Raw genomic sequence first — 26,566 nt, 5'->3', positions numbered from 1 at the left:
AATCTCCCAATCTACATTCCTGATGATTATTACTGATTTCAGGTCGCTGCTCTTTAGTTATGAAGTCTGTAGTCTCCAGTCACCAAAGAATAATGCTCAGTGTCCCATTATGTGAATTCCAAATGGTAGAGGAAGATTTCGTTTTTTGCAAATTTCACGTTCATCTGGAAAAGGGAAAATAATAAGTTTCTGGTAGACTGTTTAATAAAATATGAAACAGCCACAGAACAGGACTCATTGAAATCTAAAGCTGAGCATAAGTCTCCACATGGATATTTACTGATACTTCTCTGTAGTGACTATATAAAGAATTAAAAAAAAAATGAATGTAGAGCTAGTTTCTCTATTCACTCTATGAAGGGCATAAAAATATATGTAGGATGAAAATCATCTGTATAGTAAATATTAGAACTCAACCAATACAATTTATCTTACAACCACCTTCTTCCAAAGTTCATTTCATTGTGTGGAAGATTGATTTCTAAAGGAAAAAACAAATCCCAAAGGATATGCATATGCCAGTCAGTTCCAGGCAAAACCCAGAAAATGATCTTATTATGTATCTTATGAAATATGTTTTCTAAAAAATAAGAAAGGATGAGTAACATGTATCAGTGTTCTTAGTTTTTCTTAGTAAATGTTTTTATTCCCTAGGCACACAGCTTACCTTTTCTTTTATAATAATTTTTTACATAATAAAGGAAATTTATGTGATTTTAGTGGTCTTGTAGGTGGTGCCCATCAAAGGGAGTGGCAGAAAATGGGTGAAAGGCCCAAAAGGTGCAGCGCTCTGGGGCGATGTGCACATTGGCTACAGAATTTTTTTTTCTATTTTTTAAACCATTGTACCTTCGACTGTGTATATAAAGTTTCTTCTTTCATTAATGTCTATTTAATCATAATTTTATTCAGTGTGTGTAGTTTTAATCAGTGATGTTCTCTTGGAAGTCCACTTATCATGTGAACATTTTCACATACTGCCACCATTCACAGTCTTATTATCTTTCACAGCTAAGATGTATCCTATGTCATTGCCATTTTCTAATATTCTTTGATTCAGGCTCGGAGTCCATGTCACAGAGCAGCAATGTGCAGTCTTCAGAGTCAGACTGCATTGGGTTAGAACCACCACTTACTAGCCATGCGGTCTCAGTCCTTAACCTCTCTTCCCAGCATTCCTACGACTAGAAGAGTTGTTTTGATGTTTGCATTTTTAAAGGTCCTAACACAAAGGCAGAGTGGGGGCTCAGGAGATGGGGCTTTTGCCATTCTTTGGTGTTTCTTTCTCCTAAGCTTAACTTCCTGGGACATCCGAGAACATTTTATTAATTCAAAGAAGACCTCAGATATCACAGCTACTACAGAGTAAGTCTGTGAGAGCATCCTCAGATTCAGGATTTGGGGGTTGGTATCAGGAGTAACTTGGTGATTAATGGTCTCTGAGACAGTGAAATATAAAATCAAAAGAAGCATTTTATAGCCTGGGCCTTTCCAGGATAAAATTTGTACTCATGGCACACAGGACCCTTCCATACTTAACCCTTGCCTCCTGACCCAGACTTATCATTCAGTTGCCCCATGGCACTCTGCTTCAGCATGTGGGTTCACTAGTGCTTCTCACGGTGGCCAGGTTCTCTATTCTTATGTCCTTTCTTTATCATCTACTCATTCAGTCTCCACCATTTGTTGAGATAATTCTAACTCACTCTTCAAAATTCATTTCAGGTTTCTTCCCTAAGGTGATTTTATTCGTGGTTCCCTGTGTAGATGAGTGCTTATTCTCTGACTTTTCATAATAACATCTGTATCCTGTGGATAAAAATTGCATTTATTGCAGCATTTTCATAGCACATGCTATGTTTTAATTATTCATTGTCTTGTTTTCTTATCTGCTGTACCTCCTAGGAGCTATAAGTTGAAGGGAAAAGGACAAAAGTTAGCAAATAATTATAATATTATGTAGAAAGGACAATGGTACAGATAGGAGCATGAAAGTGCTCTTCTTATTCAGAAATGTCAATAGTAGAACCTAGAGAAAGTGACTAGTGGGGCATTTACACAGACGAGGTAGCATGAGTGGAGAATAAAGATGGGGAACAGCAGAAAATGAAGTGATCAGAAAAAGAGAGGCCGGTGGTAGCAAAAGGTGACATCAGAGGTGTAGGCAATAGACAAATCACAGAAAGGCTGGCACTCCATGTTAAGCAATTTCAAATCCTGGAAAGGTTTAAATGCAGGGGCTGGAGTGACATGATCAGATTTGACTGTGATATCATTCTGTCTGCTATGGAGGAGAGGAATCCTGGAGCGAGAGGGCCAGGTGGGAGGTTATTTCTATAATGCAGTGAAAGATGATGAGACCCTCTATTAGAACATGCTAGAGTTGAGGTATCTGGGAGACCACCATATAGAGAGGCCAGTGACAGCTAGAGATTTTTGCCTTGAGGAGAGTAATCTAGACTGGAAGAAGAGATTTGAGAATTGTCAGCATGGAGGGGGGCGGAATACTTAAAAGTTCACATGAGAAAGAGAGCTCCTGATGATCATGAATATAATAAGGAGAGCAGAGAACCAAGGATGGATTGAGCCATCAGCAATATTTAGCAGGTGGTCAGAGAGGAGGGACTATAAAGGTAAAATAAAAAGATAGCCAGTGTGTTGTCATTAAAGCCAAAGAGTTAAAGAAGGAGGGACTGAACTATACACTCAAGTGTAGCAGCCAAGTCTAGTAAAATAAGGGCTGATAAATATCTATTGAATTTGGCTGTTCAGCAGTCAAGGAAAGTAACAACAAAAGGAATTTCAGTAGGATGGTTGGCAGAAACCATTCTTCCACCTTGCTTTCAGAGTTGACAGGAGGTGGAGAGGTTGAAACCTGGGATGTTTGGGATGACCGGGCCGAAAGCTAATAAGGAAAAAACAGAGAGTCTGAAAATTGTTTTGTTGATTTGCAACAGGGTCTAGATTGGATTTAAAAGGAAGATTGTGTTTTGATGAGATCGTGGAATTTAAGATTTTAGAAATGGAGTGGTTTAGAGGATGACAAGACTCAAGGCCTGGCCTAAAGAACAGGTGAAGAGAAGGCTAAATTCAGATTTATGATTTTGAGAGAAATGAGTTAAAATATTCAACTACAATTGTTGATTTACTTTTCTATAGAATTCTGACAGGTTGTTGCTGTAGATATTTTTAAGTGCATATCAATTTATGATCATTTGATATTATTTTTCCTTTAAAATTTTATCTTGACTCTTACATGGCCTAAAGTAACATTGCTACTGTGATTTCCATTTAGTTATATTTGTGGTACATTTTTTACTTTATTTTCAGCTTTCTCTCTTGTTTTATTTTAACTATTACAATACCTTTTAAAAATCCAACTTGAGAGATAGTTTCTTGAGCCGAGTGTTAGCTCATTTACGTTCTTGTTATTACTATTAGGATTTATTTTTTTTTAATGTTTTCAAATTACAGTAGTTTGTTTCATTATTTGTCATTTTTTTCTATCCTCCATTGAACAGGTTGTTTTTCTCTCTCTCTTTTTTTTTAAGATTTTATTTATTTATTTGACAGAGAGAGAGAGACAGCGAGAGCAGGAACACAAGCAGAGGGGGAGTGGGAGAGGGAGAAGCAGGCTTCCTGTGGAGCAGGGAGCCTGATGTGGGGCTCTATCCCAGGACTCTGGGATCATGACCTGAGCCGAAGGCAGATGCTTAAGGACTGAGCCACCACCCAGGCGCCCCTCTCTTTTTTTTGTTCTCTAACTTTTTAAGATGCAATAGTTACATCTTTTTCTCTATCTATATCATTGTTCAGCAAGATCTATGTCACACCCTTAAGTAAAAATCTTCCTGAGTATGGTCTTATCTCCTTGTTCTCACCTATCTCCCTGTATTAGGATTTATAGTATCGCTCTCTCTCTCTCTGTGTCTATTTATATTCTTGTTTAGGCCAGAAAAATTTTACTTTTATTTACTCATTTTTTTTTTAAGATTTATTTATTTATTTTGAAGAGTGAGAGGGAGAGAGCATGCACGCAAGGGGAGGGGCAGAGGGAGAGGGAGAAGGAGAGAAGCAGACTCCCTGCTGAGCAGGGAGCCCCACATGGGGCTTGATATCAAGACCCTGAGATCATGACCTGAGCTGAAATCAAGAGATGGACCCTTAACTGACTGAGCCACCCAGTCGCCCCTATTTACTCATTTTCTTATATTTTATATCAATTTCATAGTTTTATTTTTCATCTAACTGGAGTACCTCCTGGAAGAGTTTTTCAAAGGACTTTTTGCCTTAAAACTTCTGGGTTTTTATGCCTTAGAACAATTTTATTTCACACATATACTTAAAGGATATCTTATTGGTTATAAATGTCTAGGTTCAAAGTTCTTTACCTTTAATACTTCCATTTTTATCCCATTGTCTTCTTGCACTCAGTGTTGTTGAAAATTTTCATGGTTGGTCTTTTGTAGATCTTTATTTTTAAGCTTTTCAAATTTTATAAATGTTTTTTCTTTGCCCTCGAACCTCATACTTTGCATACCTATTATCTCCATTTTGATTTTAGTCAAAATAATTTGTCCTTTCTTGTATTTCATCTTCATTTATCATTTTGAAGATACTTATTCTGCTGATTTGTAATTCTTCTTTTGTCTAATATGTTATTTCTGTTTCATCTGATATAAAATGTTGTGGTTATTGTCTTTTTAAAAATAACAACTGGATTCTTAGGTGATTAGTTCTGAAGATTCCTGGAAGCTGTGAAGCAAGATTTTGAATGGATTTTAGATCTTAAAGTCAATTTAGGATGATGGAGGGACCGATGTCTTCAATAGATTAGGGGCAAAGACTGTCATGTAGGTGGATGAGAGAAATGAGGGATCGCAGTGTTAGAGAAGAAAAGAAGAGCCTCCAAGGAGGTTGAGTTTTCACAAGTAGGAAAGATAGGATTCTTAATGAAATAAGAGAAACCTAAGCATATTTGTTGACAACAGGAGAAAACTAAAGATGCAGGAGAGTGGGTCACTTATGATGCAAGTTTCCAGGAAGAAAGGGGATAAATGATATATATATAGTTTTTGTTGAAACTACTACAAGTACTCCAAAGAAAAGCAGTTACCATAAACTCTGTTTAGCATCCTCTTTCCTCAGGTCTTCTTTACATCTGTTCAGTACAAATTTATTGTGCATGGAATGATAAATTTGAATGAGAAAAATATCATGAAATTAAATTTTGAGTTTAGTAACAATCAAGAATATATTTTAAAACTTCCATAGACTGTACTAAACAAAAGAAAATAAAATATGCATACTTACTATCCTAGATCCTTTCAGGATCTCTCGATGCACATGGACTAATGTCTAACGTCCAGACCACATGTGAAATCTAAAAACAAAACAAACGAACAAACAAACAAAAAAGCCGAATCAGACCTATAAATACAGAGAACAAACTGATGGTTGACAGAGGGAATAGGGGTGGAGAATGGGCAAAATGGATGAAGGGGAGTGCAAAGTATAGGCTTTCAGCTATAGAATGAATAAGTCATGGAACTAAGAGGCACAGCATAGGGAAAGGTTTCAATTGTCCTTCATAGTGCTGTATAGTGACAGATGGTAACTACACTTGCGGTGAGCGTAGCATAACATATGGACTCGTCAAATCACTACGCTGTACACCTGAAACTAATGTAACATTGTGTGTCAACTACACTCAAATTTTTTTTTTTAAGGATTTTATTTATTTTTTAGAGAGCGAGCGAGAGAGAAACAGCATGAGAGGGGAGAGGGTCAGAGGGAGAAGCAGGCTCCCCGCTGAGCGGGGAGCCCGATGTGGGACTCGATCCCAGGACCCTGGGATCATGACCTGAGCTGAAGGCAGACGCTTAACCATCTGAGCCACTCAGGCGCCCAACTACACTCAAATTTAAAAATTAACATTAATTAATTAATTAAAAAAATCCAGACCATTTTCAAGAGCTGCGCTCTTGAAGATGGTACTCACTAGCCCATATGCGGCTCTTTAAATTTAATTTTAAATTCATTCAAATTCAATAAAATCTTTAAAAATTCAATGAGATCAAAAATTTAGTTCCTGAGCCCAGGAATTTAAATAAAAACTTGAGAAGAAGAGATTTAATGCCTCAGTTAAACTAGCTATACTTCAAGTGCTCAGTCACCATAAGTGCTTAGTTGCTACCGTATTGAACAGTGCAGATACAAGACATTTCTATGCTTGCAGAAATTTTTGTTCGACACCACTGGCCTAGAGGGTTTTACAACCTAGAGGGCACACTTTTCAACTTAATCTCAAAACTGTCTCTTGCCTCATTCCCATTCACCAACATTCTTTCTCCAACATTCATCTTCCTACCTTAGGGTCTTTGTAATTTTTGCTTCCTTTCCAAGAACTATTCTTCGCCATGGTATTCATGTCTTTGTTCAAATTTCAGTAAGTCCTTCTCTGACCATTTTCCAAAATAACACTCATTCCCATCAAGCTCTCTTCCTACCTGCTTTAATTTCTTCAGACCACTGTTTGTTATTAAGCTGTTTATTGTCTGTTTCCTCATTAGCGTTATCACTCCAAGAGGGCAGAGACTTTGTGCTGTTTGCTTTTATAGCTCCAGTACTTACAACAAGGTCTTGTGATAAGTATTGCTCAGCAAATATTTGTTAAATTAATATTGAAAAGTGTTCCAATTTTTTGGCATATCAACTTTAGGAGTATCTTAATAGAAGTCTGAATATTTAATTCTCTAAGGTTCTCAGAAATGTTGCTTTAGAAGATAACATTAACAGAATCGTAAAATATTTTCATATGTCTCTCCGAGTTTACTCCTAGTTGTTTCTGCATATGTTAGGAAATTCAGAGAACTACAATTGTATAAATTCAGCATTCTCATTATCTTTGAGTTTACACCATATTTTAAAATTGCACTAAAGAGAATATAATGGGAGAGAGGAGAGCTAGAGCCAGAGAGAGAAAGAGGGGGCAAGCATGGTATTTTTAAAACACAAGCCTTTATTTATTTATTTTTGGTTTGATGAGAAACTTTTTTTTGTTGTTTCAAGTTTTTATTTAAATTCTAGTTAGTTAACATATAGTGTACTATTGGTTTCAGGAACAGAATTTAGTGATTCATCACTTACCTAAAACACCCAGTGCTCATCACAAGTGCCCTCCTTAATCCCCATCCCCCATTTAGCCCATTCTCTCATCCACTTCCCTCCAGCAACCCTCAGTTTGTTCTTGGCAGTTACAAGTATCTTATGGTTTGTCTCCCTCTTTTTTTTTTTTTTTTTTAAGTACAAGCTTTTAAAATCTTCTCCAGCTAAAGTACAGGAGGGAAGGAAGGCTATTTTAGAAAGGAATTGAGAAAGGGAGTAAAAAGCTGACTTAAGTTAGGACTTTAGGGCCAGATTTCCAGAATTTCAATCCTGCCTTTGTCACTCACCAGTTTTGTAATCTGGAATGAGCTATTGAGCACTTTTTTTTCCCTCTCAGTTTCCTCATCTGTACAATGGAGGTAATGATAGTATCCACTTCATAGAGTTGTTGTGAAGATTAAATGAGCTGATGTATGCAAAGCACAGAGAAAGTGCCTGGCATATCCTCCCACACTATATGTTTGCTTTTGTTACTATTTTAGGTGTCAGTGATTATTGTTGTTGTTGATATTGCTATTATTATCATTAGCCATTAGGGAAAGCTGGATAATATGTTTCCATGTAGTTTGTATCCATGTGGACCAATTGGCTGGTTTGACCACTGCTATTTGAATATCCACCTGTAAGATGCAATCAAAACATTTGTAGGAAGTCATCTCTCTACATGTTAAGTACATGGGCTCTGGCTTGAGGCACTTCATGATAACCACTCTATTTATAGAGATACTGATTTCCAAGGGACTAGCCCAGGGTGATTGCCCAGCCATCACCTGCCAGCTGGTGGAAGCAAATGCATGGAAAAACAACACAGATCAAAGAGTGGCAGGATTTCTTCATTTTAAGTTCTAAAGTAGTCTGGGTTTTGATATACATATAACCTTAATTTAAATATTCTTTAAAACTTTTAAAGATTGCTAAATTTTTTCTCTCTGAATTCAGGCTGAAGCACAACTCTTATCATTATGCACAGTATTCTAAATGTATTATATTTTGCTAGATGGAAGACGTAATTGAGGATATAATCGATATGGAGTCAAGTTTTAAAGAGGAAGGAACAGACTCTCCTCTGCTAATGCAAAGAACAGTAAGTGTTTCCAGACCTGAGGAGGTCAATGAGATTGAAATAAATAATGGCATCTGATGATAAAAAAAAGAAATTTAATTGATTAGTAAATGGTGTCTTCTCCTACATTTTGAACCAGACACAAGATAACAGATGAATATTAGGAAATATTATTGGTGCAGAAAAAAGATTATGTAATGTTACTGAGGAAGATGATAGGGCTTGTGATATTCCATCTATCTATCTACCCATCTATCTATCTAGTCCTTATAAACATCCATCTAATTATATATCTAATTTGCTATAGCATTTTTTGTGAGTGATTCAATCTTCAGATTTCCTGAAACACAGCATATAATCAAAACATTCTCATAAGCTAATGCCTAAGTTTTGACAATTTTACCACAACTAACAACAATCAGATTCAGAGGCTCTAAACCTTGTAGAGACAAGAAAAAATATTACAACAACAAAAAATATGACTTTACTTTAGATCCAATAACCAGAGATCAAAGATGAACTTAAGAAAAGCAGAACAGGCCTCACCCTACTTTAAGGCATGTAGAGACATTATGTTGCAATCAACACAAATTCCTGGAATGATATGCAATGAAGGGATGGTATCTTATCTCCTGTTTGATTGCTGTTGTCTTCTCATTATTCATTTATTAATCACTAAAAATGTTATTTGTAAAGGGCGTGCAAGGTCTTTTCACCTACTTTGAAGGGTTACTGTTGGTTGGTGTGTTTATAGTTTTGGACCTTTTAGAAAAATGAGAAAATATAAGGAAGACTGTGATTGAGTTGTTATTTTAAACATTTCATTTAAAGAAAATGAATTCTGACTATATTGTGTAGTATATCAATGTATATATATTGTGTAGTAAATCAATGAGCTGGAATATGTTAATGATGAACATTTAAATTTACGACCTTAAGAAAAAATTGAAGAAAGTACCCCTTTTTTTCTTTTCTCTTTCTTTTTTTCCCCAGACAGAATATTTAGAGAAAAGTATCTCTTTCCTCCTTTTCTCCTTTTCTCTGGTATGCAGGACCCCCTAGAACAGGTCACTAATACTGGCATTATCTGAGAAAGGTCAAATGAGGTTTAAAACCTAGTCTTTTTGCAGGTTTTATTTTTATTTTATTTTATTTTTTAGGATGGACTGACAATTCTTTCTACCTCTTCTCTCTTCAGATTTCAGGCAGCATAGTTACATGAAATCTGACTAATTCTCTAGATAAATATATTACTAATGATAATTTCTGTCTAATTTCACAGCATGAAGTTACTATTTTCTTAACTAGTATTCAACTTCTGGGTTTGAGGAAATGATACTAATTTCCTGAAATCTTTTCTTTGTATGTAGTACTCATTAAAAGTGAATACTGAAACATTTTCTTTGTCAAATTAGCTTACTTGTTTTGCAGAGGCTGCATAGAATGGCTTACTCAGTGCAAATTGGTGGCAATAACTATCTGGAATTTGCTTTAGATAGCTAGGATGTACTTTTAAAAAGATAGATACCACTGGCCTACCCGCACTTATACAAAGAAATATCTGTGTTGACCAATCAGCAATCATTGATAAATCTAGATCTATATATAAAACCAAAGAGTTCAATTAACCAAATATATTTATTCCATATGTATTATGTACAAAGCATAATACATGTACCATAGGAAACTAAAGTTGAGTAAGACGCAATTCACAAGTCAAGAGATCATATGATAGTGGGGCAGTGACAGAGGTGCCCCTGAGGGGCAGGGAGGGAGAGTGTGGATCTGTGTTAAACCCAGGTTCTAATCTAGATGTTGTGCAAGTCACTTAACCTCTCTGCTTTCTTCTGCATTACAAGAGTAATTAAAAATTTTTATCTCCAAGGTTGTTTTTATGTGAACTCTTAGTATACCTCATGTGTACATTTGAAATACTAGTCAGAGAGTTGCTCTGGGGTTCAAGTGAAGGGGAAACCATATTACATTGAGATTTTTTGGAAGTGCTTTAGGAAAAGATGATGTCTGAAATATAGTTATGAAGGATAGTTAAGATTTTAAGAGGTAGCCATGAACACAGAAAAGTAGCAAGTTAAGAGAGCAACATAAGAAAAAGCAAGAGGTGAGAAAAAAGAGAATGTTTAAGAATGGCTGGTAGAACAGAGATGGGAAACTCTGAAGGATTTTTATAGTTCATGTGGATAAAAATAAAGACCTGTTGGATTCAGAGGAATGCTTTGAGTGAGAGTATTAGCGAGTGAACTTTTGGTGCAGATGGTAGAATCTGGCTCATCTGGAGCTTAAGCATGAAAGTAATTTGTTGGTTCATGTCATGTGTAAATTCCTAAGTACTATCGCATGCGGGCAGCCCTCTGAAACTTTGCCTTTGTTTTCTTCTGTGCTGGCTTTATTCCCAGCTGTTGAGCAAACACTACCATAGCCTATTCCTAGCTATGCACACATAGTTCCTTCTTGTGAACCCAGTTTTTTTTTTTTTTTTTCAGACATCTACTTCTTCACAAGGAAGAGAAGTTTCTGATTAATTTAAGCCAATCTTGGTGGCCCCACTTCCCCTGGCAGAGGGTTTTAAGAATGGGCTTGTGTTGCAATTTTGACATGTTGAGCAGCTCGCTGGGAATTTTCTTGTCTTTAAAGTAGACCCAAGAAAGAGAAGGTTTTTGCCTCTCTGTGATGTTGTAGGACAATGTGACTGATGTAGTCATTTTATTGCCCAGAAGCTAAATAAACTAAGGAAAACCAAACGAAACAAAGGGAGAAGAAAAGCCAAAAGAAATGCTACTTATATGCCCCTGGAGAATTCTTTACCTGTGGATTTCACCTTATGTAAAATTTTTTCCCCCTTTATTTTATAAGCTAAGTGTGTCAGGATTTTCTGATTGCTATAGCCAAATTCATCCTAACGGATACATTCAGTCAGACTTGGCAACCTAAGAGAAGGAGAGCATCCTTTTCCCCTTTGTTTCAGTTAAATCCCTGGGATGATTCTTATTGGAGCAATGTCTGTTGTATGTCTATCCCTAAGTCAATTTCTCTGGGTCTTGGGCCCACCCTCGAGCTGTGGATTGAGCAGCCCCACACAACAAATTACCTAGACTAAGAGTGAGAATGAGAACAGGAGTTGTTACCAAAATAAATGTCAGTGAATTCTAATGAGGCTAAACCAACAGATGTCCCTATGGTAAACTTCAAAAGTGAGATATTTATCAATTAGCAATAATTATTATTAATTTCTCACCTATTACTTGAAACTCACTTTTCTACGTATTTTACATATAATTTCTCTAGTTCTCCTAGAATGCTGTAGAATCTCAGGGGCCATCGATTGAGGGTGCTGTTAATCACTTTAGCAGGCTCTGGCTGTGGCATAAGAGACAGAGACAGTGAGAGGGGGAAGACAAGCAGAGGGAGTGGGAGAGGGAGAAGCAGGCTCCCTGCTGAGCAGGGAGCCCGATGCGGAGCTCGATCCCAGGACCCTGGGATCATGACCTGAGCTGAAGACAGATGCTTAATGACTGAGCCACTCAGGCGCCCCATCTTTTATGCTTCTAATAGACATTTCAAACTTAATATGACCAACAGAAAGTTTTTGTCCGCCCCCCCCCCAACTACCCAAATCTACTTTTGGTTCATGTAGAACCCCTACTCCAAAAGAGTCATCTTTCTTCTCTCTCTTACTCCCACACCTCCACATCTATCAGTACATTCTAACGAGCATCCGAGATTTCCCGAATCTCACAGCTTCTTATCAGCTTCTCTACTAAAACACCATCATCTCTCACTTGAACTTCAGAAACAGAATCCAGCCTAACTTCCCTGTCACTTCTTGCCCCCTTACAGCTGTTCACACCATAGCCAGAATGATCTGCACAAAGCAAAAATCAGATCCTGTTTCTCCTTGCTTAACCTTCTGTTAACTTCCTAAAATCCTCAGAATATAATCCAGACATCTTACCATTGTCAGCATTTCCCTTTAACTTTAGGCTCTGGTCTCAATAGCCTTCTTCCTGCTCCTTGAACATGACATGCATACTATCATCCTAAGACCATTGAACTTCCTTTTTTGTCCCAGAACTTTGCATCGCTGCCCCTTTATGTTTCCAACCTTTAGTCAATATCATCTTGTCAGAGAGGCCTTCCACAATCAGCCTAGTTAAAAGACCCCATCTCATCACTCCCTAAATCACTATCTTATTTTGATGACCTCTGACACTTATGATCAGAATTATTACTTTATTTACCTATTTATGGTGTGCTTCCACCCCTAGAATGTAAACTCCTTGAAGTTAACAATTTTATCTGGGTCCCTGGAACCTAGAGCTGTGACCTGTTCATTATTTTATCCTTGGCACCTAGCACAACGCCTAGCACATCATAGGTGTTTGGCAAATGCATGTGAAATACTTCAAAATACACACATTGTATTGAAAAAAGTATTCCCATTATACATTAATATTTAATAATTTTTTTAACAGACCAAGGCAGTAGCACCAAGGATTACAACCATAGTAACAGCTACCGTGCCTCGGGTACTTGCTATGTGACAAGGCTTGTGCAGAATGCTTTTTGTGAAAAATTGCATTGATCATCACAACAAACCCATGGGAGAGAGACTAGTATTACCTGTTATCACTTTATAAATGAGGAAAGGGGCTTAGAAGGGATCATAACCTGAGCCGAAGACAGATGCTACTGCACTTCTAGAAGTTCAGTAATTTGTTCCAGTTACGGCAGTTCGTGAATGGCAGGGGAGGGCTTGAATCCAGGCCTGTAGGGTACCAGATGCAACAGCAATCCTATCCACCCTCCTGTGCCATCAGCCTCAAAAGGGAGCTGTTTTCTAGTACTGTAGAATCCTAAGAGTTGAGGGGACCTCAGACTGATCGGATTCCCTACCACACACGTGCAGGTTGATTGCTTAGCCCGTGAGTTTAGATCTGTGTCCCTATAATTTCCACCCAGTGGTCTTGGTTTGACCCCTTCCTTTCCGAGACGTGGTAGTGCATAGTAACTCATTTCTTTTATCATAGATAGCTATTTTTTCAATCAGGTGTCTGTAAATGCTGGTGGCATTTGGCAATCTCAGTAAACTGTTATAGTTCAAGACTGTTCCAGAGATGAGGACTGAGTAAATATTAACAGCCCCTTGCGCTTGGTTGGAACTTGAGAGGACTGCATAACATCACAAGCAAGCTTTTGTCAATCACAATCTAGACCAGATTAGTCTTAAAGTCCAAGGAAGAGCCAAAGTCCACCTTGGCACCAAGTTTTCTGCCCAGTCCTCTCAGCTATTGTTTGCCAGTTTTTAAGGAAAAGAAAATGATGAAGTAGAAAGCGAAAAACATTGCTCTCGGGAAGGTTAGAGACACTTCAGAGTTAAAACTGGTGAGCGAGGGAATTTTGGAATTCTTTCAATGTTTGGATATGAAGCCACCTTAAATACTGAATATAAACTTTATAAAGTAATAGTCAATAAAACAAGGTATGTAAAAATTGAGCTTTGAAATGCGTAATACATAATCTGCTGTACTGACAAGCTTGTTTACTTACAAGATAGTTTTTGGTGCTCTGGATACAGTAAAAATACTGTTATAGTTTCTTTAGTAAAAAAAATTGTTAAAAATGTTTTACTGGGACTTTTCTATCAAAAAGTGAGGGTTCCACTGGTTATTTATTGCAGTGTTTACATTAAATCAATAGCTGTTTTTATTAATTTAGTACTAAATAGATCATATGCATATAAAGTGTATGATGCAAAAGTATTTATAAGTTACCATCTCTATTTTGTGTTTTATCTTTTCTACTTAAGTTATAAGCCAGCTGGTCAAGGACAAGGGACCTTCTACACCCGCCCAACACATTATTTTTATTCACTCATAATAGAACAAAAATAATAATAACTCAGTGGGACTTCCCTATTCAATGTTTGTCATTCAAACCTCGTAGCCCTGCTTTTGCAAATAAAATAAAGAGGGAGATCCATGGTGTGTGTCTTAACACTGGAAAAATCTAGTTTACTACATTTAAATGAACAAATACCCCAAAGGAAAGCAAATAATCTTTTAAATGCCAGTTTTTTATGTATGCATACATTGTGTGGTATATGTTCCCTACAGTGCTCTCTCTCTTTATGCCTGATGTTTCTCTTCTTTTTATGTCTACAGTTATTCTAATAATCTCATACTCACTTTTACCATATTAGTTCCACAGTGAGTGTCTTCACAGAAAAGAAAAATAGAAGATCCAAACAACTCAAAGTTTTCCCTCAGTTTCCCATGAAACTTACACTAAATATATGATATAGATACATAGATATCACACATAAACATATATACGTAAGGGCATATGAAGTTTTTTGCTTTTAGTGTTTATACTGAAAAATTGCTTGAAAATATATAACTATATGTATTTTCTTTCCTCTTTTGTATTTATAATGAGATTATCTGGAAGAAGGATATATCACACACACAGACCACACATACACATAGACACACATACACAATATACATATATAATACATCTATACACATACATTATACATACACACACACACACGTCTCCAGAAAATTCTCAGGGTTTTAGATAAGTAATTAATTTTCATGAACATGGTAAGTAATATATACTATTGTACTCTCCTTGCTGAGTGAATATAAATGAAGAGGAGTAAAACAATAAATATAAACTAAATTATTAAATTTATGGTTGAGTTTATTAGTCCTATATGTTTTGGTGAAGAGAAAAATAAACTGGGCTGGCATGAAAGACAGTGTTGGAGAAGGTTTGGACTTTAAGTTGAGCCTTAGAGAGTAGGCTGAATTTTGATACTTGACTAAAACTGAGAAAAAAAAAAATAGTCCAGTGGCTTCCAACTTTTTTGCATATTCAAATCATTTCTTACCATTAAAAGTGTTAAGGCAAGGACCTTTCCAGAATAGGGTAGGTAGTAAGGAATCCAGCCTTTGTTTCAGATAGACCCAGGATTAAATCCCAGGCCCACTATTTATATAACTGTTTGATCTTGAGATAATTACTTAATTTTTCAATTTTGAGTATTTTCTATTTAAAATGGGAAATATGATACCTCATAGAGTTGTTATGAAGATTACTTGAGATAATGTTATTTGTTATTATTATGGAATATACTAGCTTAATATCCGGCACATAATAAATACTCAACTGCCTATGACATAGTATATGTGTTAGGATAATATTTGTATTTTACTATCTTTTTAAAAAAAAATTACCAATATATAGACTCATATGTTCCTTGTGGCAACACTCTTTCCCTCCCTCCCATTGGAGTCTGAAATCTATTTTGGAAGCCATGCCATGGTATATGTGTACATGGTGACAAGAAATATTTTATAACTTGAGAGTCGTGGCAAATAATGTTGACTAGATAATGAGGGGCCATTTAATGAGATTTTTGAAAGCTAGACACAAGAGTTTGACCTTAATATGGGAGTTGGAGGGGAGAGATTTTTGATTTTTGATTTTTGGGGTGGGGGAGATCAGAAGGTAGCTGTATTTTTAAAACATGAGTTGGTCTGAGAAGGGCAGTTGGGAATTAATTGAGAGGGATGGAGGGATAGTAGATGGAGGGATATAATTTACGTTTAGGACCCTGAATGAGGACAGAGAAGAAAATATAAACTGATCCATGATTTAAAAGAAAAAAAATCATACTGGGTGATAGATTGGACATAGTATATGAAGAGGGAAGAGGCCAAAATCATCAGGAAAACATATGTGAAATTTAGGTCAGATTAATGATGTTGTCCTTTATTATATTTAGCCTGATAAGAATAAATGGATATATGAGCACTTTCATAGTTTATTTAGATGTTTCTACAATATATTTGGACCTAGATTTTATTTTCTTTTTTTTTTAAAGATTTTGTTTATTTATTCATGAGAGACAGAGAGAGAGAGAGAGAGAAGCAGAGGGAGAAGCAGGCTCCCAAGGAGAAGGGAGCCTGATGCGGGGCTCGATCCCAGGACCCTGAGATCATGACCTGAGCCGAAGGCAGACGCTTAACCATCTGAGCCACCCAGGTGCCCCCAGATTTTATTTTCTCATAGGGCAGCATGATTTTAACAATAGGCAAATCTATATTTTTCTAGGGTTATGGAAATTTATTATTTTCTCAAACACTAAGAACTTTATCATAAATGGGTTTGAATTTTATGAGACTTTTTCTGAATCTATGGATCTGATCATAGATGTCTTTTTCTCTTTTAACATCATAAAATACGTTTATGGGAAACCCAACATTTTTAGGGCAAAATATCTTGTTTACATTCTCTTGGATTCATATTGCTAGTACTATTTTTTTTATTGAGGTATAGTTGACACCCAATGTTACATTAATTTCAGGTATACAACGTAGCAATGGCACAACTCTGTATGTTATGCTATGCTCACCACAACTGTAACTACCGTCATTACAAATACCATTGACTGTATTCCCTCTGCTGTGCTTTTCATCCCCATGATTTACTCATTCCATACCTGGAAGCCTGCACTACCCTTCATTTAGCCAATAATATTTTGCTTCAGAGTTACAGTCATGAGTGAAATGGGCCTATAATTTTCCTTTCTCATAATGTCTCCGTATGGTTTCAGACTCAATGAATTAGGACATACTCTCTCTTATCTCTATTGTCTGACAATGTTGGTACAAAATTAGGATGATATATTTCTTGAAAATGTAACACTTTTACCCATAAAACCATCTAGTCCAGATATTTTCTTGTGCAACAGGTTCGAAGTTTGTTTTTATTTCTTCAGTAATCATAAGACTGTTCAAGCTATTAATTATGTCTTCAGTCAGTTCTACTAAATAATATCTTTCTAGAAATTCATGCTTTTTGTCCAAGTGTTCACAATCATTGGAAAATTATTATGGGTAACACAGCTTATTATCTTCTTATTGTGGTGAAATGTGTGTAGCAAAAAATTTGCCATTGTAAACATTTTAAGTGTACAATTCAGTGGCATTAGGCAGATTCATAATGTGCAGCCATCATGCTATCCATTTCCAGAGCTTTTTCATCATCTGTAATAGAAACTCTACACATAGTAAACAAATTGCTAACCCTTTCCTCCTGCCCTGAGCCCCTAGTAACTTCTATTCTACTTTTTGTCTGTATGAATTTGACTATTAAAAGGTACCTTTTGTGGGGTGGCTGGGTGGCTCAGTCGTTAAGCGTCTGCCTTCGGCTCAGGTCGTGATCCCAGGGTCCTGGGATCGAGCCCCGCATTGTTCCGCGGGAAGCCTCCTTCCCCCTCTCCCCTGCTTGTGTTCCCTCTCTCACTGTGTCTCTCTCTGTCAAATAAATAAATAAAATCTTAAAAAAAAAAAATAAAAGGTACTTTTTGTAAGTGGAATAATACAATATTTGTCCTTTTCTGTCAGGCGTATTTCATTTAGCATAATATTTTTAAGATTCATCCATGTTGTAGCATGTATCAGAATTTTATTCTTTCTTAAGGCTTTATAATATTCCAGTATATTATTTTTGTTTTTCCCTTCATCCACTGAAGGTCATTTTGTTTGTTTTTCCTTCATCTGTTGATGGTCATTTAGGTCATTTCCACCTTTTGGCTTCTATGAATAATGCTGCTATGAACCTTAGTGTCTTAAATATCTGTTTACGTCTCTGCTTTTTTTTTAATTTTAATTTAATTTAATTTAATTCAATTTTTTATTATTATGTTAATCACCATACATTACATCATTAGTTTTTGATGTAGTGTTCCATGATTCATTGTTTGCATATAACACCCAGTGCTCCATGCAGAACGTGCCCTTTTTAATACCCATCACCAGGCTAACCCATCCCCCCACCCCCTCCCCTCTAGAACCCTCAGTTTGTTTTCTCAGAGTCCATAGTCTCTCATGGTTCATCTCCCCCTCCGATTTCCCCCCTTTCATTCTTCCCCTCCTGCTATCTACTTCTTCTTCTTTTTTTTTAAAATTTAACATATAATGTATTATTTGTTTAATTTAAATTTATTAAATTTAAATTTAAAATTTAATAAATTTAAATTTAAATTTAACATATAATGTATGTTTTTAAAAACATAGGTTTTTTTTTTAACATATAATGTATTATTTGTTTCAGAGGTACAGGTCTGTGATTCAACAGTCTTACACAATTCACAGTACTCACCATAGCACATACCCTCCCCAGCGTCTATCACCCAGCTGCCCATCCCTCCCACCCCCCACCACTCCAGCAACCCTCAGTTTGTTTCCTGAGATTAAGAATTCCTCCTATCAGTGAGGTCATATGATACATGTCTTTCTCTGATTGACTTATTTTGCTCAGCATAATAAGTCTCTGCTTTTAATTCTTTTTGGTAAAAACTTAGAGGTAGAAGTGCTGGCCACGTGGTAGTTTTATGTTTAACGTTTTGAGTAACTGTCATACTGTTTTCCACAACAACTGCATCACTTCACATTCCCAGCAGCAATCACCAAGGTTCCAATTTTCGCATCCCTACCAACACTTGTTATTTTCCTTTCTCTTGACAATAGTCATCTTAATGAATGTGGAGTGGTATCACATTGTGGTTTTGATTTATATTTCCCTAATGACTAGTGATGTTGAACATCTTTTCATGTACTTATCGGCCTTTTGTAGATCTTTGGAGAAATGCCTATTCAAATCCTTTGCCCATTTTTTAATTGGGTGGCGTGTTGTTGCTGTAGTTGTTGTTGAGTTGTTAGAGTTTTTTAAAAAAATATAGTCTGGATATTAATCTCTTAGTTATATGATTTGCAAATAGTTTCAGTATTATGCTTAGGGATTATCTTTTCACTCTCTTGATAGTGTGCTTTGATGTACAAAGCTTTAAATTTTGATGAAGTCTAAATTCTATTTTTTTGGTCGCCTGTGATTTTAGTGTCATAGTAAAAAAAATCATCACTGAACTCATTATCAAGATTTTCCCCTATCTTTTTTCCTAGAACTTTCATAGTTTTAGTTCTTATGTTTAGATCTTTGATCCATTTCAAGTTAATTTTTGTATATCATATAAGATAAGGGTCTAACTTTGTTCTTTTGCATGTGGAATCTACTTTCCCCAACACCATTTTTTGAAAAGACTGTCCTTTCCCTATTGAATGGTCTTGGCACCTTTGTCAAAATAATTTGACTGTATATTTGAGGGCTTATTTCTGCACTATGTCTGAAATAGTGCAGAAATTCCACTCCATTGGTCTATGTCTGCTATTATGCAAAACACTGTTTTGATTATTGCCACTTTGTTGTAAGTTTTAAAATCTGGAAGTGTGAGTCCTCCACTTGTGTTCTTTTTCAAGTTTGTTTTTGCTATTTGGGGACCCTCGAAATTCTATATGAATTTTGGAATGGATTTTTCTTTTACTGCAGAAAGTGCTTTTGAGAGTCAATTGAATCTGTAGATCACTTTGGGTACTGTTGTCATCTTAACAATATTAAGTCTTCTGATCAATGAATATGTGGTCTCTTTCCATTTATTCATGTCTTCTTTAATTTCCTTTAGCAATATTTTTTAGTTTTCAGCGTATAAGCCTTTTGGCTCCTTGGGTAAATGTATTACTAAATATTTTATTCTTTTTGATGTTATTGTAAATAGGATTGGTTTCTTAATTTCTTTTTCAGATTCTTTATTGTTAGTGTATAAAAGATGCAATTGACTTTTGTGTGTTGGTTTTATACCTGGCAACTTTGCTGAATTCCTTTTTTGGCTCTAATAGCTGTGTGTGTGTATATGTGTGTGTAATTTCAGGTTTTTCTAACTATAAGATCATGTCATCTATGAACATGATCATTTTACTCATTCTTCTCCAATTTGGGTGACTTTTGTTTCTTTTTCTTGCCTAATTGCTCTGGCTAGAATTTCTAATACTGTGTTGAATAGAAGTGATGAAAGCAGACATCCTTGTCTTGCTTGTTTTTACATCTCAACTTGTACTCTTAGTACACTTCCTTTCACTTGAAATAGTATTTATTTATTCTTAGTTCTTTTTACTAAGTCTTGCCAGAAACATGTCATTCTTGTTAATTAAAAAAAAAAAAAACTTCTGTGGATCTACTTTTATTTTTTTTTCAATAATTTATGCTCTTATTTTATTATCTATTCTACTTTCTTTGGGCTTATTTGGTTATTTTTCTAGCTTCTTGAGAATGATACTTAATTTATCAAATTTCAATTTTTTATCTATTTTTCTCATATTACTTTTTAAAGGTATAAATTTCCTTGAAAGTATTGTTTTGGCATATCCCAGAAGTTTTTTTATGTGTATTTTTAGTATCTTTTACTTTTTTCTAAATTCCAGCATGATGTTGTCTTTACCCTTGAATTATTTAGAAATTTCCAAGCATTTTAGAAATCAAGTGTCAATGAAATACACGGAAGATATTTTTTGATGAGTTCATAATCGATATTTGTGTAAGTCCCATGTGTTCTCGAGAAAATTGTATATTCTCTAATTTTTGGATATGGAAGTGTACAGTGTCTATTAGGCCAAGCTTTTAGTTTTATTATTCAAATATTCTATAACATTATTGATTATTGTTGTCTGCTTGACATTTTGAAGAAATGTCAAAATTTCCCACTACATTGGTGGATTTATCAATTTTGCCTTATAGTTCAAAACATTTTGCTTCACATATTTTGAGGTTATTTTATTACATGAATGTGTGCTTATAATTATAATGCATTTTTGGAGAATTTAACTCTTTGTTAGTATATAGAGACTGTGTCTATCCCTAATACATTTTCTAATTTTAAAATCTATTTTCTCTGATATTTATATAGCTATGTCAGTTTTCTATGGTTATCATTTGCTGGCTATATCTTTTTCCATCCTTTAATTTTCAATCTTTGGTGTCCTTTTACTATGCAGGTGTGTCTCTTATGCTGTCTAATCCAAACAGTCAGCCTTTTTTGCTGAGAGGTTTGACCTGTTTACATTGATATGTTTTCACCTGTTTCTCTCATCTTACTTATTATTTAAGTGTGCCCATTTTTCTCCTTAGTACTTTTTAACCACTTTTATACCCTTTGGTTTCCTTCACTCCACCTCAATCATACTAATATTATTTAGACTTTAATACTGAGTTATATCATTATATATTTCACTTTACTTTTTACCTTGGTTCCCCTCATCTTTGTTAGACTACAACCACTTATTAAGATATTTGATCATTTTTATTTCATATATATTTTTATTTATTTATTTATTTGAGAGAGAGACTGAGATAGAGAGCATGAGAAGGGGGGAGGGTCAGAGAGAGAAGCAGACTCCCCGCTGAGCAGGGAGCCGGATGTGGGATTCGATCCCGGGACTCCAGGATCATGACCTGAGCCGAAGGCAGTCGCTTAACCAACTGAGCCACCCAGGCGCCCCTATTTCATATTTTTGAAGCGTATCCTTTAAGTATCTGCTTCTATTTAGGTACTTCATCCAAAACTGTTTTCAGTATTAGTTTTTCCAGGTAAACATCCTTAAGTATTTAATGACTTTAGGAATATTTTTATTGTGGCCTCATTTGTGAATGACACTTGGGCTGGATATAAAACTTGTGTTTTAAGTTATTTTCTTTCAACATTTAAAAAACACTGATTCACTTTCCTCTTTCATTCAATTTTGCTATTGAAAACTCTTATGTTAATCAGATTCTTGTTCCTTTGGACATAATCTTACCTTTTTTTCTTTAGGCTTTTAGATTTTCCTTTTTGTCATTGTATATTCTAAAATTTCACTATAATATGTCTGGGTGTAGGTTCTTCTTATCTATCTTCTTTCACATTCTACAGGCCTTTTGATTTTTTTAAATAAAAATAAAATCATAATGAAATAAGATGAAATAAAATAATAGAATTTAGTTAATTCTCAGAAATGTATCTCCATTATTTCTTAAAATATTTTCTTTCTTCTAGTTTTATTTCTCTTTCTCTCTGCAACTCCTAATATCTGTATTGTAGTTCTAATAACTCTATCCTCCATACTGATTAGATTTCCTTTCATATGTTCTATTTCTGGGTCCTTTTCTTCATCCTCCTGAAGGATTACTTCAATTTGGTTTTATAGTTTACTAATTCCATTATTCCTTTCTCACTGTGTTCATGATGCTACTTTTCCATTTTATATTTTCAAGTACTATATTTTCAAATCTCTTGTTTCTGCTTATTCACTTTGGCCATTTATATGTTTATTTGTTCTCATTTTATATCATAAATTATTACAAACATCTTTTTTTTTAGGATGAACATCAAGCTAATTTAAGAAAATTGGTTTCATGTGATCTTCCTTTTTTAAAAAAAAATTTTTGCTTCTGATGTTATTTTTCACTTTGCATGTTGTTTTACTTTTGAAATAAGTCATTTTCCTCAAATGTTTTGATATTTTGACTGGTTTGCTTGTTTTCTTCAGGGAATATCAGCTACTGTGAAAGGCAGTGGGAAGGTCAGAGCCTAGTCTACTTCAGTCTCTATAATCTCAGTAGTGGAGCTGTGACTAAAATTTAGGGTGGAGAACCCTAGACAACAAGAACCACTGGCAATCACTCCTTACCTCAAAGCAAATTCTGAGATCAGGAGTTCATGCTTTTTACCAGAAAGAAGTACTGTCTTGAGGAGTATGTTCTACCTTTTGAAAAGATTTTATGATAAATTCTTTATTATATGTCTTTAAAATTTGTGATTTCGTTGTTAATATTCATATGTTCCCCTATTGTCACGTCAAAGGTTTTGCTTTACTGAAAAAGTGATGTTTTTAAAACCAGAATAATAAATAGTTCTTCATAAAATATCTATCCAGTTTCCTACTAATCTACAAAATAAACACATTACCTAAGTAGCTTATACCTTTAAGAAAAGTAGATATAATTTTGCTTTGTAAGCCTTTTCAAGGGTGTATGTAATCTTCAAATTTTCACTAACATTATACTCACATATTTTAATGGAGGAAAGGCACTATAGATAACAGGAAGTGTAGTACATACTTTGAAACTGAAACCAATTTTCTAATGATATTCAAAAAGTGATTAGACATTTACATGAAATAAAGTAGTACCTACAGCATAAAATTAAATAGGATATTAATCATTATGCTTTAGGGCATAAATTAAACAATAATCAAGGTCAGAAGAAAATGTAATATACCTATAGTTAAGCAGGATTAGATTCATTATCAGAATTCCAGCACCATTTCTATATTAGGTATGGTCTGACCAAGTAATATGGACCAAGAGTAATGTTATAGTTAGGAACCTATCACTTTATTGTTACAGTATATATGTAATATAGCTCCTTTTCTTCTTAAACATTTTTGCAATTTGCCACTGCTGCATTGAAATCCATCTGAATTCAAGCTCTTCAGAGAAAAGTGCCCTTTCTCTAAGTCCTTCCCTCTTCCCCCTCACTCCCTATCTTTTTGTTCAACACATCCATTATGTTTCTCAAAGACACAGAGGAAATGTACAATTCAGGCTGGTGATGCCTCAGCTTATAACCAATAAGATTTTCAAAAAAGGTCTTGGAAACTTTTTACTTTTACAGTATGACTAAATGACTCACACTTTAGGGAAATACTTGCTTTTAGGATTTCTTCCTAATTGTATTGTTCTGATATCCAATTTTATCAACTTTGTCCTTATTTTCAGATGAGGAAATTGAAAAGGAATAAATACTCAACTTAAGGGTTCCCTTCCAAGATTTATGAAGTAAAAATACATTTTAAAACAATGACTTTGTATAAAATAAAGATGGGGAGTCTTAATAGAGTAAATAATGAAAAGAACCAATATATAAAAATATATCAGAATAACATATTCAGTCTATGATGTCCTTATTAATATGCATATTCACATTTATTAGCCTGATTTCCACTGTATTTTTCAAGTTCTTTTTCCTCTGAAATACACAATATTTATTACATGTAGTTTAATGGATTATTATGTCAGAATTAATTTTGGTCTTATAATGTTTTTTCTTCACATTTATTTTCAGTGCGATTTTGTAAGTATCAAAAATTTCCCCCAGTTTGAATTGGAGTTTTATAAAAAATGGAAATAAGGAGTTAAGAATCTCTGTAATAATCTGGTTATAACTTTGATTATTTGTATTGTTTCTAGTCCTTAAGAAAAGAAAAAATTACTACTTATTCAGTTCTTATTTTACTGCCCAGAAATGGATTAAAGATACTTAGAATGGAAATATTTTAAATGTTCAAATCCTACATTTTAAATGTGGCTTGCTCTGGAATAATGAATATTAACTTGAATTATGAATATTATTTAAATTAAATTTTCTTAGGAAGTCAAATCAATAAGCATATTTTAAATAATAAATTTGTACAATTTTGAATTGTGTTATAAAGCCTCTTAGTTTTCTGAAAAATTATTCTCAAGAAGCACATTAGGAATTGCAGTGTTTCTATAATTAGATGTACCCTATATCCACTAGAGGCAAAAGTAGTTTTAGACTACTTTTGGTTGGGATATTTATAATAATCTAGCACATTAAGTGTGTGATGAGAAAAAGTATGCCTTCCAGGAAGGAAAGAAAGTCTCTCACTTAATTAACAGTGTAAAACACCTCTTGACTGTGAGTTGCTGGTAGCACTGATAGTATTAAGAAGGCTTCCAAAATGTTCAACCATTATACTTAATTTATGATATGCAATGAACTTTCCAGCTTTGCTAATATGTATATTGATTTTGTCCAAGTGATTTTTTAAATCTTACTCATTTATAACTAGGTAATGTGCAGATCAAACTTCCATAACTTCGTAAATATTAATCAGAATTTTCTTTCATGAGTGAATTAATTTCTCTTTTTGCTCAAATATAAATAGCTTTTTTTCAACCTATCCACAAGATCCCATAATGATTTTGAAAAGTCAATGCATACTCACTCTTGTTTAAAATTAAAATGCTGTATATAACAAATTATTATTAATAAAATGGCAAGTTTAAAATATGCATCTAAATATATCAATGTCTACAGAATGTTTGATTCATCTTTTCTTCTTTTTATTTCTAAAGTTATCTGGAAGTATTTTGGATGTGTATAGTGGTGAGCAGGGAATTTCACCAGTTAATATGGGCCTCACAAGTCCTTCCTGTCCAAGTAATCTGCCAATGAAAAGAGAAATTACAGGTAATGTTGCTTTTATAGTTTTATCCCTTTTTAAGTCAACTACTTAAGTTATGAGTGACATATATTACCAAGCTAAATAGAATTTTAAAAATGTTATCAAGATAATCGGTTAAAATGGGAGAAATGTAGATAGTAAATCCTCCCTTTTTTTTCTATGACAACCAAGCAGCAAATTAATATAACTTACAATTCAACTGAATTGATTATTTTAGGAACTGGGCAAATATACACTTATGCTCTACACATATATATGACAACTTGACTAAGTTTTTCACTTAACATTGGTTCATTTTGATATTGAACTGATGCAATTTATTAAATTGGTTACAGAATAATAGATTAATTGATCAGGGAAAAATAGTCTTTTCTGTATGTGGAATTTGATATAAAACAGACTGTCCCCCTTTTAGCTTGTTTTATGAATTTCATGATAAACTCACATTTAACTTTCTCAAGTAGGTTTAAAAAAAAAGAACCCTCAATTTTCAGTAGTTCATTTCAAAGTTCTTACAACTCAAAAGAATTGTAAGGGCACTGTCAAATTCCTCCATTATATAGATGAAGAAATCAAGGGTCAGAGTAGTTACTTTCACAATTGTACAGCTGAGTTGAAGAAGATATGCATCAAAATAAGGATTTCCTGATTTACAGAGTCCCATGTTAGTTCCTCCATAAGAATAAAATAAAATTCAGTTGAAATTTCTGTAACAAGTTTTTAGTTTGGGGCCCAAACATCGATCTTTAATAATTATTACATAGTTGACATTAACATTTTTGTAAGTGCAATATGTCCATTCTTGGAGTCTAGCCAATAACTCAAAAATATCTATGCATACAAATTATTTAGACTAAAATGAATTAATATAGTTTTAAATAAACAAATTTAAATAAATGTATTCCTATGTTACCTATTTTAAAAACTAGAATAATGCAAAGAACACTGCATTAATTATTTATTGCTATATAACAAATTATCCCCAAACTTAACAACTTGAAATAATAAACATTTATTCTCATATATCATCTCTATGGGTCAGATATCCAGAGATGGCTTAGAAAATTGGTTCCCTCAGTCTTTCATTAAGGTTGCAGTCAAGATGTTGTCCAGGGGTACACATTTGACACAAGGCAGCCTAGAGGATGCACTCCCAAAACAGTTCAGT

The 26,566-nt window shown here is 34.5% G+C and overlaps 1 protein-coding gene across 1 annotated transcript in view; it reads left to right on the top strand.

Annotated features, from left to right (window-relative positions):
- TFEC (transcription factor EC) overlaps positions 1-26,566 on the top strand; it is a 63,485-nt gene that overhangs the window by 26,073 nt on the left and 10,846 nt on the right. Inside the window, exons 3-4 of the mRNA XM_021699374.1 lie at positions 8,165-8,251; positions 25,289-25,403. Coding sequence (XP_021555049.1) covers positions 8,165-8,251; positions 25,289-25,403 — 202 coding nt within the window. The remainder of the gene's footprint in view (positions 1-8,164; positions 8,252-25,288; positions 25,404-26,566) is intronic.

This window comes from Neomonachus schauinslandi, chromosome 12, assembly GCF_002201575.2.
Source record: "Neomonachus schauinslandi chromosome 12, ASM220157v2, whole genome shotgun sequence".
NCBI classification, from domain to species: domain Eukaryota; kingdom Metazoa; phylum Chordata; class Mammalia; order Carnivora; family Phocidae; genus Neomonachus; species Neomonachus schauinslandi.
This window is presented reverse-complemented; position numbering and strand designations above follow the sequence as displayed.